General features: G+C 35.6%; 3 protein-coding genes across 3 annotated transcripts in view; all 3 read left to right on the forward strand.

Annotated features, from left to right (window-relative positions):
• The first annotated feature begins 617 nt into the window (after positions 1–617).
• On the forward strand, positions 618–1,501 carry LOC124443532 (ras-related protein RABA2a-like). Its single transcript, XM_046993985.1, has 3 exons — positions 618–702; positions 810–947; positions 1,026–1,501. The coding sequence occupies exons 1-3, from the start codon at positions 618–620 to the stop codon at positions 1,499–1,501; spliced, it is 699 nt and encodes a 232-aa protein (XP_046849941.1).
• A 7,077-nt stretch (positions 1,502–8,578) lies between these two features.
• On the forward strand, positions 8,579–13,573 carry LOC124444324 (T-complex protein 1 subunit eta-like). Its single transcript, XM_046994906.1, has 11 exons — positions 8,579–8,708; positions 8,881–9,034; positions 9,355–9,461; positions 9,533–9,658; positions 10,037–10,089; positions 10,161–10,326; positions 11,647–11,814; positions 12,075–12,208; positions 12,336–12,488; positions 12,598–12,938; positions 13,103–13,573. The coding sequence occupies exons 1-11, from the start codon at positions 8,706–8,708 to the stop codon at positions 13,312–13,314; spliced, it is 1,617 nt and encodes a 538-aa protein (XP_046850862.1). The 5' UTR covers positions 8,579–8,705; the 3' UTR covers positions 13,315–13,573.
• A 1,603-nt stretch (positions 13,574–15,176) lies between these two features.
• LOC124443533 overlaps positions 15,177–17,579 on the forward strand; it is a 32,949-nt gene continuing 30,546 nt past the window's right edge. Inside the window, 4 exon segments of the mRNA XM_046993986.1 lie at positions 15,177–15,313; positions 15,399–15,438; positions 16,556–16,827; positions 17,191–17,341. Coding sequence (XP_046849942.1) covers positions 15,179–15,313; positions 15,399–15,438; positions 16,556–16,827; positions 17,191–17,341 — 598 coding nt within the window. The 5' untranslated portion in view covers positions 15,177–15,178.

Here is a 17,579-nt window from a genome sequence, read left to right on the forward strand (position 1 = left end):
GTTGCAGCTCTGGCTGGAAGTAGGGATGATAGTATTTGACGCAAAAAACATTTCATCAAAGAATCACACCATCTTAGATGCGCACGAGACTTCGGTTGCTTGTCTGTAATCGGTTAGCAACAATTTAATTCGTTACATTCTGTTATGCTCAAATATGTAAGAACTCTGTTATGCCTAACACAAATATCTAGCATGGATTCCATGAAGTACACAAAAAATAGACGAAAATAGCCAAAAAACAACAGCACACTGACAAGGCTAAAAGGTAGACACACACAGAACGTAAAGTTGACAAAAAAGAGACTTAAATGTAATTTTGCAGTTAGAGGTAACTTGCTGTTATCTCAGTTGAAAAATGGTTGAGCTTGAATTTTATTTTCCATAATATGCAGAAACATTGTCGTGCAATTATTGTTATAAAATTAAAATAAAATGAAATAAATTATTAATATAGAACAGACGAAACAATTGATGTAAACATGAGCAGGTAGATGTAATTCGCTAATATGTCCTCGGCTACACGTCCGAAGTGAAGTGTATTTAACTTTCCATAGCTCTGTCAAGCAATTATTATCATGGAAACGAAAAATAAACATAAAGTAAACACAAAAGTAAGCATGTGGATGGAATTCGGCGGTAACTCGGAATTTCAGGATTCACTTGAAACAATTTTTCAAATAGAAACAGTTCAGTTGAGGCAAGGTCGTCTGTCAACTTGAGTCTGCAGGCAGGGTCGGTTGTATAGAAAGAGCTATGATGGTGAATTTACATCAATTTCCAACGTATCCTATTGCCATTTGCATTTACAGGAAAGTCACAACTGTTGACGAGGTACACCAAGAATGATTTTCAGTTAAGTTCAAAACCAACTATTGGTGTCGAGCTTGCTCACGAAGATATCGAAATTGATGGAAGAGTAATCCGTGCGCAGATATGGGACACTGCAGGTGAAGTATGATACATGAGTACATTTTAAAATCTTTTCTTCACAATTTTACATATCATTTTTGATGTACGATTTCAAGGTCAAGAACGTTACCGAGCGATCACGAGTGCATATTACAGAGGGGCACTGGGAGCCATAATAGTTTACGACATCACGAATGCAAAAAGTTATGAAAATGTTGGGCTCTGGATTGAGGAATTAAGACAACATACCGATGACAAAGTAGTCTTAATGCTGGTTGGTAACAAAGTGGATCTGCTTCATTTGCGTGCCGTAGAGAAAAAAACGGCAGCGGACTTTGCTTCGGAACACTCAATGCATTTTGTCGAGACGTCAGCATTGAATGCACTGAATGTCGACGTTGCATTCGAAAGCACGTTAAGAAAGATTTATGAAATAATTCGCGAGCAGGAAAATGACAGGAATGAGCTGATAAACGAAAAAGCATCCATGTTGAGGAAAAAGATGAACAAGAAAAACAAAGATGGTTCTGTCGACTTGAACGAAGATACGAATGGTGAGAAAGGACGACCACCTTGCTGCCTGTCTAATTGATTATAGAAGATCAAGACGACTCGTTCTGGGTGATCATTTTTTGTATATTTGCATGGTAGTGCTATCGTATATGATAGCAGAAGCACTGGAAACAGAATTTTTCTAATTTTGAGTCTGATGCTTATCGAAGCTATTCATTATAGCGGATTCATGGTTGGGCAAAATGTATTATAGAGATTCTTTTGAAATTCCTTTAAGACAATAGCATGAGTTACGAATTGCCAAAGACAAAGGTTTTGCCAATGAATTGGCTGTTGTAGCTAGTTTATTTTGCTTAACATTGAATCCGTCCGCTGAAGCTATTTGCTGTCTGCTATACAGGTCACTTCTATATGCAAAGAGTTTTTGTTGGAATAGATTTTAGGGCTTATACCTCTCTCCTCGAAGAAAACTAGCAGCAGTTTTTGATGAAAGAGAGATCAAAAAATTACTGTCATGCATTGTAAAACTCGAATATTTTAAACTTATGACAAGTATCGGTCAGAAAGTATTGGTCCTGTTATATAAAGTTCAGAGGATGATCCTAATTCATTTTTTTTAGAAATCTTTTATTTAAGTAGTAAATAACAGAATGGAAGGGCCAAATTATCGAACTGACCCCGCTGCTGTTTGAGGTGGTGAAAAAAATGCAACTCCGTTTCAACAAATGATAGTTTTATTGAAAGAAATAACGTACATCTAAACACACACTAACAAATATGAACGTTGATACATTCATTGTGAATTACCTTATCAACCTTTAACATAAAGGAACTTATTAAACAATTAATTTACAATGATTAAACATGCATCTTCTTCAATGTTTTCTGTATTTTTCAATGAAATTGTAATCGGTTAACATGTCGTTCATAGCATAATTCAATGCTTCCGAAAAGGTTGCGTACCAGAAAAAATCGAAGTGTTTGTCATCGATTCCTTTGCAACTCTATAAAGATAGAATTACCCTTGTTAGTTGGAATACAAAATTCTTTGAGTGTAATTTACTTGCATTAACGAAATCTTTCATATAAAGGGGTTCTTTGAATTAGCGAATTGTTGAAATAAAAAGCACTCGTTTATTTTCACATTTCATAAAGTTTTCGCTGTCGTAGTGTTAAATTCAACATGCGTGGGTGCATTTTTAGTCTATACGGTCAGCTCTATAAACTATTGAACAGTACTGTAGCCAGGCTGTCAGGCTGCAAGTTAAACTTTAGATCATTAACATAATTATTTTTTGAAAATCTTGTATTTTACAGTCAGTGGACACACCGATATATTTATAAAGCATGCATGACCTAAAATGGCAACGCATTTGACGACGGTTGATGTTAAATTTCGATTAAACCATTGAATTGGATAAACGGCAAAAGAATAGCAGAGTTCTATATGAATGAAATAATGACGCTTCTTACCATATACTTTTTCACTTCAGTGGCAAATTTCGATGAATTGTATGTGAAACGGTACGAGGGACTGCAATCCTGAAATCATGGAAATAACTTTAGCGAGTATAAAGTCAAGTTTTCATAAAACGGCAAACGGGATTGACAATCAAATTCAACCGTGAGAAAATCGGATTTTTACGCTTATTCATTTCGGAACCGACATGTGTGTTTTCTTAATCAACTTTGTTACATGATCACCCCCCCCTCCCAACCATCTGTCCGATCGACCAGCTTTACAATTTTTGAAATCATTCTCCAAAAAAGCCTAAAATTATTTTACTGTGGTAAAAGTCTCAACAAACGGTGAACCATATGCTTCTCGACATTGAAAACCAACAAATTCAATCTGTAAGTTCTTACCAAAGAATTCATAGCAATAACCCACTGAAGGATTTCCACTGCAACATTTCTGAATGCTGATCGTAAAGAATTATGGGTACGTAATTCCTTTCCAAAGGTCAAGAAATTCAACGGTAAGGCATCATAAAATGGACGAAGCATGCTGTCCATTCTTGTCAAATGTTCATCAATCTAAACAAAGATATGTAACACGAAATTGACATTTGTGTTTGCAAACATATTGTTCTATCTCGAAAAATAAGTTTTATTTATTATGGAAGCCTCTTCGGTTTTCAACGGCTCTATTATGCTGTTATAAAATTTATCTGTCGCTAATTTTCAAAAACACCCATGGATTATACCAGACTGGAGTAGGAAGACAGCACCGCCATCCTCAGACTGTTTTGGAGACTAAAGGCAATTTTCTCTGTAAAGTTTTGATAAATAGGTGAAAACATTGGTAATTTGAAATGTGAAAATGTACCGACTCCCGAAAAATTATTCGCTCTTAATTCCGTGACCATACAAAATGAGACATGGAAGAAACAGATTAAAAGAATCTCTCCATTCTTTTTTAACTTACCTTCATTTGCTTTTTATTTACTCGATATAGCGAATGTGGATACACAAACTCCGTGGGCAAGCGACACTGAATAAAAAAATTCAAAGCAAAATGAAAATGAAATAGCATATAAGTTAAATTTGGGTTTTGCTTTTTAACAACATCAATCAACGGTTGTTACAAGTTAGTCTGTTCAGACATCTTTGCCTATAAGCATGCAGTAACACCTGGATAACTACAGCTAGAAAACAAGAGTATGCACGTCATTCTGCTTGTGCAACATCAAGTGAACCATTTTTTTCAAAGTACGAGGACTTCATGCAAGTAGGGGAACCTCGGGGAATCGAGTATTTATGTCCTTAACCATAGAAGCATAACGTAAGAATTACATAAAGATATAGAGTATATAAAGCTGCAATACTTCCCTCATGCTTCAGCTAGATCACAGCTACAGGGCAACTAAGAGTGAATTTAGCATGTTTTTTTCGGCATTGCAATTTGTATGCTCATGGCTTAAGTTACGTTATTGTATTAGTTATTAGGAAGCCACTCAGCCTTAATACAGATAAAATTCAATAAAAATTGCACGAAGAATATTAGTTTGTATTTCTAAATTAGCCCCCACACACACACACATACATACATCTCCCACTATGTTGTGCTTACCATTGTGCCATGTTTTGGGTTCATTTTAATATGACTTCTGATATGGACCTAAAACATTATGAAAAATGCATTCTCTTCGCAATCATTTGAACGTCTAACTTCAGAGTTTTTCAAGCTGTAATTTGGGTTTTAAGTTCTACTTAGAAGTTTTGAGCCCCATTAAGGGATGTGAGTCCGATTTGATGGTAATTCCAGTAAGGAATGTAAGACAGATTTGATGGTGATCCCAGTAAGGGATGTGAGCCAGATTTAATAGTTCAAAATTTCAAAAGTTCGATAATTTTTCCCTAAAGGAACAACTGAATTACGTATGAAAACATTAGATACCGTTTGATTGTATGTTGTTTTAGCTTGCGACCACAGAGAGCTGAAGAAAGCGCTCAAATTACCAAGTTTATCTTCATCGACTGATTTACATTTTGAGGAAATTGGTTTACCATAGGCATCCAAATTTTGGTACAAAACGATGAGAAAACACAGGAACATTGACTTGAACAGATCCATTGAATATTTTTTGGGAATAGCCTGAAAATTAGAATTATTATTATGTAGTTTGCTTAAATTCATGGATTTTTGTTGGCTCCAACGACGAAAAAATATATTTTTCAATAAAGTTTAAAAGTTTGACAGTCATTGTTAATGTATTCAAACAAGTAAAAAGTTATCTGAATTGTTTCTCCTGCGAGTACAATATTCTTGACAACACAAGCAAACTTTTATATCCGAGGTATTTTAACATTCATTCATTCATTTTAAGATTTGTTCTAAGGGAAGAACTCATCGAGTGTCGCATGGCCTCAAAAATATGAACAATTATTCACATGAAAAATTTCTCAGCTGAACATCTAATCCTTCTTTGTTGTGAATTATACTATGTGGACTCATTGGAAAGAAATCTTTTATTGAAATCAACTGTTCAACTAAACTTGAAACTTTTGTTTCTACGATAATAAACCCAAGCAATAAAAATCCTTGTCTTTTTGAAACAGACTAAATTGCATCTTTGAAATTTGCGAAGCACTGGAAAATCTTGGACAAAAACGTAAAGCTTATGAATAATGGAATTCTCAATAAGAACATAATCGGAATTTCTTGGTATTGTTTTAAAGATTTCCGAGGACTCTTGCATTTACTTAGAAGTTTCCGTATTTCACCACAATGAATTAAAAAATATATATTAACTTCTTAAGTGAGGCATGTCAAATTACCTTTGTGTTGAGACAGTGCATGCTATGGAATTGTAACAAACAATTCCACACATCACAACAATGATAAATGATACCAATTATGCTGAAATGTGCTGAACAAAGGTTGAAGAAACTTACCTTTGTTTATATTCTTCTCCTTGCAGTGACAGATAGACAAGAGATAAATCACTTTGTAACACTCGAAGTAGATGTATTTGGTCTCCATAGCTTGCACTGGACTTTTTATACAACGAGAATGATGGAAGTTTGTATATCGTAAGGTTGACGTAAAAATAGAAAAATGCTTAAAGCAGTGTTTCACGTTTCAGTCACTGATACAACAACACATAATGAAAATACTTGTTCATTAGAAATAGTACATTACATATTGTTTGCTTGCTACTTTTTGTGTATATTAGACTGGGTGCGGTACTGTTAGTGAAATTGATCCTGGCGAAAATCTGTTCCTAAGAAATAGGCACGTGAGATCAACAAGCATACACCAGAATAACATCAAATCTAACTTTCATGCATATCTTGTGATGAAATAGCAGCTAAGGTGCAAATTTGCAAACATGTTCATTTGGACATGACAATTTGCTGCAAAAAACATGTTCTTCACGCAGTTTACAAGCTAATTAACTGACTGTAAAACGATAAATTTTCAAGTGTTTCGGTAGATCTTCCGGCAGATGGGTTCATTTAAGATTTTTACTTTTTGTTTGAGCTAGCAAAATCCGAATGGATATGTTGGATTTGTCAAATTCATCCGCTATGATTATGAAATTCTGCGTCAAATTAAAAAAAGTAATTGAATAGTGCATATACAATGCAACAAGTTCCTAATTCTCTCGTTACATCAAGCAGCGGAAATCATTAAAAAAAAACTCTAGAATATTTTGCGATTCAAAAATTTAGGCATTTGAAAGTAAAACTAGCAAACCATTGTGATTAGACAAAGCTTTCTCTTGACTTAAAATACAAGTTTTGTAACTTTAAGATTGGAACAATTCCATTTTCAATTTTCGGTATGGGAAGTTATTAGCTAAGAGAGAGTAAACTTATATTTAACGAAGTCGGCGACAAATTGCATACACTGAAGACTTTTAAAGATAATCAATAAAGTTCCCTAGACAAAAAAAGCTACCAGCTTAGTGCACCAGCAACAAGAAGTTAATTGGCGATACAATTAACACCAAATATATAAAACAGATGAATAAATATTTTAGACAGATACATATTTTCACCAAAGCATTCTCAGCCATTTTGGGAAGTGATTGACAAACGTAAAATGAATATGTTCAGCAAACTAGAACATGTTTCACTATTGGTGGTCCCATATGCAAGATGAAATTAGTTTCAATAACGAAAACACTATGATTATTCTCTGTTTTTGCAGCATTCTGACTTTTAGTGACTTTCATTTGCAAAATAATGAAAATATTTAGCACGAATTGAGAGTGTGAATGGTTAATATGAACCTATTTATCGTTCAAGTTCATTTGCGTTTTCTGACCTTCAAACTAAATAAATTCTCAAGATAGAAATAATGATAATGTTTTAAAATTTAAATAGCATGACTAATCTTGCTGGATAATCGATGTCCGTAATTAACTAATTGCTCATCATTGACTATAATTATATATTTATTAGCAGTGCACTAAGGATACGTTATACTGTACATAATAATCTAGAATTACATCATGAGACCAAAAAATCGTAACATATGGCGAAAATCTGCTGAAATATATTCCGGACGAATAACATGGCATTTGATCATGCCAAATTGTCGATAAATCGTTGGCGAAAAATTGTTTTTTTAATGTTGTCATAAGTCGACTGAAATTTCTTTCTTCCTCACTTTGTTCTTGGAATTCAAATACAACTTCTCGTTCTTCTTGAATAACTTGTCTTTGTGTAGTTGAATTTAATCGAAGTGGGAGGAAAATGCGTGTTGATTCTGTATAAGCTGTTTCATTAACTTTCATACATTTGCCCTTATTAGGATCAATCTTGTTTTAAAGGCATAGTGTCTTGCAAATTTCCAATTTCCAAACAAAAACCTTTTACGGATGGCGACAGTTAAAACCTTTGCCACTATAGAACTGATTAACGAAAAACAAACAATAGGATTCCGTTTCATAAAAAAGTTCCTGTGCAGACGTAAAAGACTTCTTTGAAAGGAATGGTTGAGTTTGGGATATAGTGGCGTCATAGCTAAGATCATGTCTCTATGTTGACGTCTTGAAGAGGATGGGAATCATGTATAATCTTTGAGCTTGCTTGAAGAGAAGACAATGGAATGCCGGCTGGTAAAAACTACTAAAAATAAGGGTAGACGCACAGGAAAAATGGTAAAAGTATAGAGAGATAGTTAGCCTTAAGTCGTAGGATCGTTGGATGTGCTATTTCATAAAAGATTGATAAGTTCACAATTTCATTAACTGAATACAAGTGTTGTAGCATTGCCCTGGTAAAGAAGTTGTAAACTTGAAGTTAAAATGCTTGTAGATATGTCGTTAAATTGTAGAAATCATATTCCAATCTAGCAGACAACATTTGGATCACGACAAGTTGCTTATTTAAGGGATGTGTTTGGTATAGTTATGACAGGCTGTGACAAGTAATAACATATTAATAACATATTAAGAGAAGTGTTTGTAAGTGGAGATTTTAGTGTATTTTAATCATTCTCGTAATTAAAATCTTCAACTCAAGATTTTGAAGTAATTTTGGTATCGAAACTGGGCATTGGTATCGACCAATACATCTGTAATGAGTTGGATGATAAAACTTGATGTTGATTTTTAAAATAGGAATTCTGCTAATGACCAGAACCTATACCCAACAAACAAAATTTTTTGCGGATCATATTTCTCAATTTCAAAGTCCAATTTGCTCGCCTAACACAAAGTAATCCTGCATCACACGTGCTTCCACTCCAACTTTCAATAATTCAACATTTAAAATTCCTCTTTTGTTGACAGCTGAGAGCAGAGAAAGGGAGTCATAATTATCAAAACATGGTGAGTCTTTTGAATCTTTTTCCATCATACTGTAAGCAGTTTTTGTCATACTTTACCAAGTGAGATTTGATTTTGTACAAGCTTTATGTTATTTGCATCAGATAAGAGAAACCTCTAAAATAGGACAGAAGGTGTGTTATGTCTACTGCAAGTTTGTAACTTTTTCTGACAGCAGCCGGGTATCATTTTATTAAAAGAAGGGACAGATACCTCCCAAGGAAAGCCGCAACTGATCAGTAATATAAATGCATGTCAATATGTGGCAGACGCGGTACGGACAACACTTGGTCCAAGGGGAATGGACAAACTGATTGTTGACAGCGCAGGTTAGGACAAACAACGTTGACGGTCGTTTTATGTACAGTTTTTTATGATTCATGCTTTACATTTTTATACAATGTGTTTTGTACAATGACCAAGCGTCCTACTTGCTCGTAATTGGAAATTCCTGAATACTGTGCATGTAGAATTGATTATGTTTCAAAATTTAAATCGTAGCTATCCCATGTTAACTTTTGTCTATGGGTTTTCAAATTTACAGTTTTTTTTTGCTACTCTGCTATTGGAAAGCGCTGTTGTTGCTACCATATCAATAATTAAGTAATTATATTGCTCAAATTTAATATATGTTGTTCACATTTCACAGGCAAAGCAACTATTTCAAATGATGGAGCGACCATTATCAACTTATTGGATGTTGTACACCCAGCAGCAAAAACTTTAGTTGACATCGCCAAATCCCAAGATGCCGAGGTGAAATGTTTTGTGACACAGCTTGCAGAGAAATTTCACATTTTCCCTTAAGTGTCTTCGCATGATTTTAGGTCGGCGATGGGACCACCAGTGTTACCTTATTGGCAAGCGAGTTTCTCAGAATGGCTAAACCTTTTGTTGAGGAAGGTGTACATCCACAGGTTATCATAAAAAGTTACAGAAAGGCTGCCAATCTTGTAAGTGTTGATATTAATTGAAGTGCCATTTATACTGTGTGTAAAATGTTGAGTTTTAGAACCTACGGTCTGTATCATTGGTGTTTGGGATGAGTTCTGTTGCCATCTTATGTGAATATATTTGAAAAAAAGCATAATGGCAATGCTCAACACCAAGATACCTATGTAGAGCTTTGTACCAACAGGAATAACGATAGATTTTTAGAGAAATGAATAAAGATACTCTTCAATTTGCTTGCCACTTTTAAACTTGTGCGATTCCTATTAAACAGATGGTTCTATAGCTATAAGGTTTCTTTATTATCACATTTCTTTCAACCCTCCCCCATTTCTTTCCCACTTATCAAATGTAATATTACTGATTTATTAATCATCCAGGCAATAAAGAAGATCAGGGATATAGCTGTCCAAATAAAGAAAGATGATCCAATGTAAGTTTAGCTGAGTATATGTTCCAGTATCAGCAAACTGAAATGTGTTGAAGAAATTTTTGATTTTAGAGAGATGAGAAGCTTATTGAAAAATGTGCTGCAACAGCCATGAGTTCAAAGCTTATAGCTAATCAAAAAGAGTTTTTCTCCAAAATGGTTGTTGATGCTGTGATGCTGTTAGATGAATTACTCCCATTGAACATGATTGGAATGAAAAAAGTCTCTGGTGGGCCCTTGAGGTAGAGTTCAATAGCTATTGCATCTGTTGACACACATTTATTGTCAAGCTGTACTTCCTAGTTCCTGTACAGTTTCAGAAATTTTATATTGGTTTCATCCTTTCGGAAAAAAGCTTGACTTCTCGGGATGAAAGGAAGAACAATACAAGTGTACTAAGTAACGTCATCAGATGTTCTAGTTTCTTTTATGAGAAGAATTGTTGTAAAGAAAAAAGACAAATTTTGAAAAAAAAATCCCGTTTTTGGTCCATGGTAACGTTTATGGTCCATGCCTCCCAATACCCCAAGATTGTTGAGCACTAAAGCAATTAAGGGAACCAGATAATCCTCGTTTGCCATGAAGCCCATGTATGGTTTGCTCGTGATACATGAGAAACAGTAAATGAGAAAGAGAGAAAGATAAACCAATAAAATTGTATAAACAAGGTTGTCTTAAATAATAACTGTAAGAAAAAAGCACAGTGTCAGAAGAAGAAGTTGATTGAAACATTGCGTGGTTTATTTAATGAGAACAAAAGATAAAATTCGAAAGCAAAAAACCCCGTTTTCGGTCCATGCTTCCCGATACCTTCTTAAGCCGAGGCACTAGAACGCCGCATGTTAACGTTTCGGTAGGAGATTTCGGCCCCTCCACGCTATCCTACTTGGGAGATGCAATAGCAAGCTTCCGCCCATCGGACCCCGAGATCACCTGCGATAGGCTTTGCTCGGGGTACGCAGGGAGAGTGCGGTCGCGACCCGAAACGTCTGGGCCCCTAAGCCACTGCATACATATCGCACCCGGCTTCCACTGCTAGTTGACATCTACTATATGAAATTTTACCTTTATATATATATACAAAAATTCAAATGCTTACGAAAGTTGCGGTATTATTGAAGTCACTAGTGCGCGTGCTCAGATTATTTCTTTGATAATTTGCGACTAAGTTATATAATTGCCACAAATGTAGTGCAAGTACATATAGTTAGTCGTTGCTATGACTATGAACAATTAGTCGAGTGGATTGCGCATCCTTGAGCGCATGCGCAGATGATTTCTCTATTAAATTGTTACTAAGCATGCTATTTACTTCAAAATCAGCGCTAGTAGATGCAGTTGGTCGTTGCCATGACCATGAACTTGGGAAGCTGCTCAAGTCGACTGCGCATACTCAAGCAGACGGGCGCATGCGCAAATGATTTATCTGAATATTTATGACCAAATTATTGAATTTCTCAAAAATCGATGCAAATAGATCCAGTTGAACCGTTACATCCATCCCTGATTGTCATATGATAAAATAATATTTAATTCCTTTAAAAACTTTGACGGAATTTTCAGGACACGCAACTTGTTGCTGGTGTTGCCTTCAAGAAGTCATTTTCGTATGCAGGCTTTGAAATGCAACCAAAGAAATACGTCAATCCCAAAATTGCTCTCCTTAACATTGAACTGGAACTTAAGTCTGAGAAAGAAAACGCTGAAGTTAGAGTCAACACTGTGGAGGTACTATTTATACAGTTTGTATTAGTCGAGGAAAAATGATGCGTAACTTTATATACGAAAAGCACGCTACGTGCAATTTTCTCAGTTTCAGGTGAAACCTTCTCCAAATTTTCCATTGCACTATGTTCATTCTAACCCTGCTTTCTTACCGAGCACATGTTTAACGTTCATAAAACTTCATGTTCAAACCTTAAAACTTGGAAGTTTTATCACATAATAAAACAATGGAGACATTCGTGACGTATTTTTGAACTTCAAAGGATTATCAGCAAGTTGTTGATGCCGAATGGGATATATTGTATGACAAACTGGAGAAACTCGTGAAAAGTGGTGCTCAAGTTATTTTATCTAAACTACCAATTGGTGACGTAGCCACGCAGTATTTTGCTGACAGGTGACGTAATGCCTGGAGCTTATCAATTTCTTCCCTAAAGAGATGTGTTTTGTGCTGGTTATGTCAATAGTTGCCTCTTAGATTCCACAGCAAGAATAAAATGTTCTTATTAATTTCTATCTTTTAGAGACATGTTTTGTGCCGGTCGTGTGGCTGAAGAAGATTTGAAAAGAACAATGAAAGCTTGTGGGGGGTCCATACAGACCTCGGCAAATAGCTTGACTTCTGATGTTCTTGGAACTTGTGAGCTGTTTGAAGAAGTTCAAGTTGGCGGTGAAAGGTAGATGTACATAGTTCTTGTTGTTATGTTTGTTATGATGTTTGGCGTATTTTTACTCGTACTTACTCATAATCACTCGTGTTACATCAAGTTCTTTGATTTCCTGTAGATACAACATGTTCAAAGGTTGCCCCGAGGCACGAACATGTACGATCATCATGCGAGGGGGAGCCGAGCAGTTTATGGATGAAACCGAACGATCTCTGCACGACGCCATCATGATCGTTAGACGCGCAATTAAAAATGATGCCATAGTTGCTGGCGGTGGGGCGATCGAACTGGAATTGAGCAGATATCTTCGCGAACATTCGCGTAGCATTGCTGGCAAGGAGCAACTGTTGATTGCTGCAATGGCGAAGGCTCTGGAAATTATCCCAAGACAACTTTGTGACAACGCTGGCTTTGATGCTACCAACATATTGAACAAATTACGTCAAAAACATGCTCAAGGTAGATATAATAGAGCGGCTTTGACATATTAAAAAACTACTTTAGAAACACACTTCACTGAGTTGATAGATTACAGAACGGCTTTCATATAGACAAGAACATCTTAAATAACTTCTCAATACTCTAATAGATAAATACAAAATGCTTCTTTCTATTATCTTAAGGTGCTATGTGGTATGGTGTCGATATCACACGTGAAGATATTGCGGATAACTACGAGGCGTGTGTTTGGGAGCCCGCGATAGTGCGTATCAACGCTCTTACAGCGGCAACCGAGGCAGCATGTCTGATCCTGTCTATTGATGAAACAGTAAGAAATCCAAAGGCCAACAAAGATGATCCTTCGGCTTTACCAGGACAGGGAAGGCGATTCTGATCATCTCTAAAACGATGTGGAATACAGATTGTGTTTGCTGTCGAAGAAAGTTTATGAAACTCATTGAAGACTTGGAGTATGACTAAACAAGGCAAAGTTAAGTACATGAACAATTTCCTTACTGCAGAACCTAGATGAAATTTGGTTAATTTTAATCAAATTTCTCTGTGGAGTATCATGTCGTGGTGGAAATCGTGTGAACTACTTTGGTTCTTTAAAGTTTGTCTCCTGTTAATGATTAAAGTCAATTTTCCATCTACAAAAGTCTTTTTTTATTTGCAAGTTGTTACGGTGCAAAATTCAATTTTCGGTCTTGTTATTTTTTGTGTCCCACACCAGCACTTTTCTATAAATTTTATTTCATTTACGATGCATCATAAAGTTTTCATTCTTTATCCATCTTTCCTGTTCGCGCTAATTTATTAGTTCATCTAGTTGTTGAGGTCACGTGTAATTTAAACACATATCACGTGAGCTGTGTGCATTATGCATTTGCACATCACATGGGGTTACAAAGTAAGTAAACTTACATCACAATGGTCTCACGTGATATGTTTTTTGACTTAATTTGAACAGCGTCACACTCGAGAAAGCCAATCACAACGCTCATTTCTTTCTCGAGAGTTACTACCGTACAACGAGGTGAGGTTGGGTTGTTATTCTGAATGAAATAACCTTGCTGGTGTATTTATCGCCTAATTTTCTCTCTCCTATATGTCAAATACTGAGAAATTCACTCTCTCGTACCCTCGGCGTTTTCTTATAAATTTCCTAGAATTGCTTTCTGAGTTGTAAACTAACTAATATAAACCTGGACTCCAGAATTGCATGTATATTTCTTAACGTGTAAGAATTCCCTTTAGGCGTGCTCTATTTTTGGTCTTGTAGACCTTTGCTCTTGTGGATGAAAGTAGAGATTGGCCATGGTCAGTGGAAACATATCTTAGTTTGATCTTGTGGATGAAAGTAGAGATTGGCCATGGTCATTGGAAACATATCTGAGTTTGATCTTGTGGATGTAAGTAGAGATTGCCATGGTCAGTGGAAACATATCTAAGTTTGCTCTTGTGGATGAAAGCAGAGATTGGCCATGGTCAGTGGGAACATATCTAAGTTTGCTCTTGTGGATGAAAGTAGAGATTGGCCATGGTCAGTGGAAACATATCTGAGTTTGCTCTTGTGGATGAAAGCAGAGATTGGCCATGGTCAGTGGAAACATATTTGAGTTTGATCTTGTGGATGAAAGTAGAGATTGGTCATCGTCAGTAGAAACATATCTTAGTTTGCTCTTGTGGATGAAAGTAGAGATTGGCCATGGTCAGTGGAGACATATCTGAGTTTGATCTTGTGGATGAAAGTAGAGATTGGTCATCGTCAGTAGAAACATATCTGAGTTTGATCTTGTGGATGAAAGTAGAGATTGGTCATCGTCAGTGGAAACATATCTGATAAAAAGCCTTAAACCATTGCTCTAATTCATGTGTCATCTTGCTGGAACGTACGTAGGACAGTTCTGAGTGGTAAGGAGTGTTGTTCAACTAAAGTACTTATAACATATATCTATTTACTGTGGCTAACTTTTTCTTCAAGTGCATCACGCTACGAAACTTTGTGACGATTCAACTCGACCCCACCCCCAATTTTTAATATAGTTACAGCAAAGGCATATTAATGCGATACCTGTATCGTTTCCCTTGGTAACAACGTATGCAGAATATAATAATTACTTTTATTGTTGCAGGTCCCATTTAATGCAGTTAGATGAAAGAGTAATGGCGACTTTTTTAATTACTTACTATTCGATGCATATACCTGTCGTTCGTTGTTTAAGAGCATTCATCAATTATTAACATCGACAGATGATATGAAAGCACATTGCGTACAGGTAATGTATGAGTTTTATCTTGCCTTTAGAGAAAGTCTTTATTACATGAATAGTGGTGTAGTTACCGGAGGAATGCGTTTCTTGCGTTACGCTGTATGCTTCTGTTCCCTATCTGTAAGTTTGTGTGTTTTTTGCGATGTAAAATTTCTCGTCCAGCTCAATCTTGCACTTTGTTGCAATTTTTTCTTCTTTATTTTAGATAGTTTGGAGCACAAGTTCTGATGCAAGCACTGTGCCAGGTATGTTTCTTCGGCCTTTATATGTTGTATAGTAGAGAATAGCAAAGCAACATTTGTTCGAAATGAGTTTGCATTCTTCAATAATTTTAAATATGGTCGCTTACAGGTGATTTTCTGTACAAATGAGTGTAAATTTGAGAGTATATATAGTGGTTTAGTAGGCTCTAGATTTGTTCCTTTTCTCAGCTGGGTTTTAAAGTTCTCTTTTGATCTACTTCGTCAGCATTTTCATTTTATGTAAAAGAAATGACAAGTTTTCACTTCTTGATGATGTGTAAGAGGTTTTCATTGTTGAGAATTGTTGTTTGTTTGTATTCCTTCTCTATTAAAAGGAAAATTGGACAGTTTAGCCATTGAATAATCGCGTTTTTAAGTATAATGGAATTATTTTTCAAAGTGATTTGATGTAGAACTTAATTAATGACGCCAGCCATTAAGTTTTTTTCTTTTTCTCAAGCAAGTGCCGTATTTCGCTTTCTATGTTATCTGAACGTATCTCGTTTGAAAATTTAATAATTTATTCTTACCACTTACAAAATATTCGCTTCATAATGCTATATCGCCCCAAACGATCTATGTGTAGATGTCTTGTTATAAATGGATAGTATAAATTTTGCTTTTTATCATGAAAGTGGGGTTAGTGAACAAATAGTTTTATTTTGACGTCAGCGATGAATTAAAAATGTCTGCGTGTGTATTTCAACCTGTCGCTTCTTGTTTTATATTTTTCGTCAATACTTCGGTTAATTTCCCATTTTTAATGCTTTCGTCCACACCAAAAACGATTAAAAATTTTCAGTTTTTGTGAGAACTTTGTACAATATGGGCTTTTGAATAACACAAGTGTTGAAAAGTAGATGTGTAAACCATGCGAATAACAGCCTTAGCAAAAAGTGGACTTTCTCACATTTACATTGAGCTCAGTGCGTGTGATTTGTTTAACAATGTTTATGTGATAGAGTTCCTATGTTTTTCTTTATTGTCACTTCCAAAAAGTTGTCCGGTTTTGTATACATAGCCGCAATTTTCATCGTAATGAAATCTAATATTATAAGAAAACAGTGATAGATTGAGGGCTTAGCATTATATATAAGAGAGTGTGTCCTTTTTTTTGTAGATTTCGTCCAATGCACAATTTACAATCTCGCTTTAAAGGAAAACGGAGGAAATGCATCGGTCATCGTTGACGGAGTCGAACTGAAACGTTCCCGTTTGAACGATGGAAATTTGTCTTACGAATGGTCTGACGTTGATATTTATTCGGACGAAATAGTTAAAATTGAATTGGCGAGGCCATATCTTATTGATACCATTGTTATCACGGATTATGATGGTTCTGTAGACGTTGGTGAGATGTCAGTTGAGTTCTCTGATGGATCTAAGCATTCGGTATGGATAAGATAGTACACACACATGTTTGTGTTTGGGTAAAATGATCGATTTCAAAACACGAAATGTCGACTTTTAAACTATATTTTATTGGCGCAGTTCAAAAAATGAAGTTACAAGTGTAGAAATCGTGGCTGATTATTTTGAAAACTATTAGAAGTACAATAATTAATGAATGTTCTTTAGATAAACTAGTCGGCAGTATCCTCGCATCTGAAGAGTTTTGCTACAATTTACGTACATCTTTCTAAACGCGATTTATGAATGTTTTTAGATGAAATTATCGGCAGTATCCTTCTCATCTGAAGAGTTTTACTACAACTTACGTACATCTTTCTAAACACGATTTATGAATGTCTTTAGATAAAATTATCGGCAGAATCTCAGGCATCTGAAGAGTTCACATTCAGTCCTCGAGTGGTGTCATGGATACGTTTGGTCGTCCTATTCAAATACGACATCGGAATCGTACGCTTCACCGAAGTGGAGGTCTATAATGGCGTATGTAGAGATGGTATGTCTGTTGTTTTGGTATAAACGCTCTTTCCACGTTGTCTGTAATATGTGAAGTTTATTTGTTTGAAAATTATTGTAGCATGTTGAAAACATAGAAATATAAAATTAAAGCTGCGTATGGAAGAGTTCATCACAAATTCAAATTTCACTCTGTGCTGTTTTAGGCAAACACGTCGCGCTTTGCCAATTATCAACGACGTTTTTTGTTCATTTACGACTACTGTATATGCTTAAGA

The sequence above is a fragment of the Xenia sp. Carnegie-2017 genome, unplaced genomic scaffold, assembly GCF_021976095.1.
Source record: "Xenia sp. Carnegie-2017 unplaced genomic scaffold, XeniaSp_v1 HiC_scaffold_21, whole genome shotgun sequence".
Lineage (NCBI taxonomy): Eukaryota > Metazoa > Cnidaria > Anthozoa > Malacalcyonacea > Xeniidae > Xenia > Xenia sp. Carnegie-2017.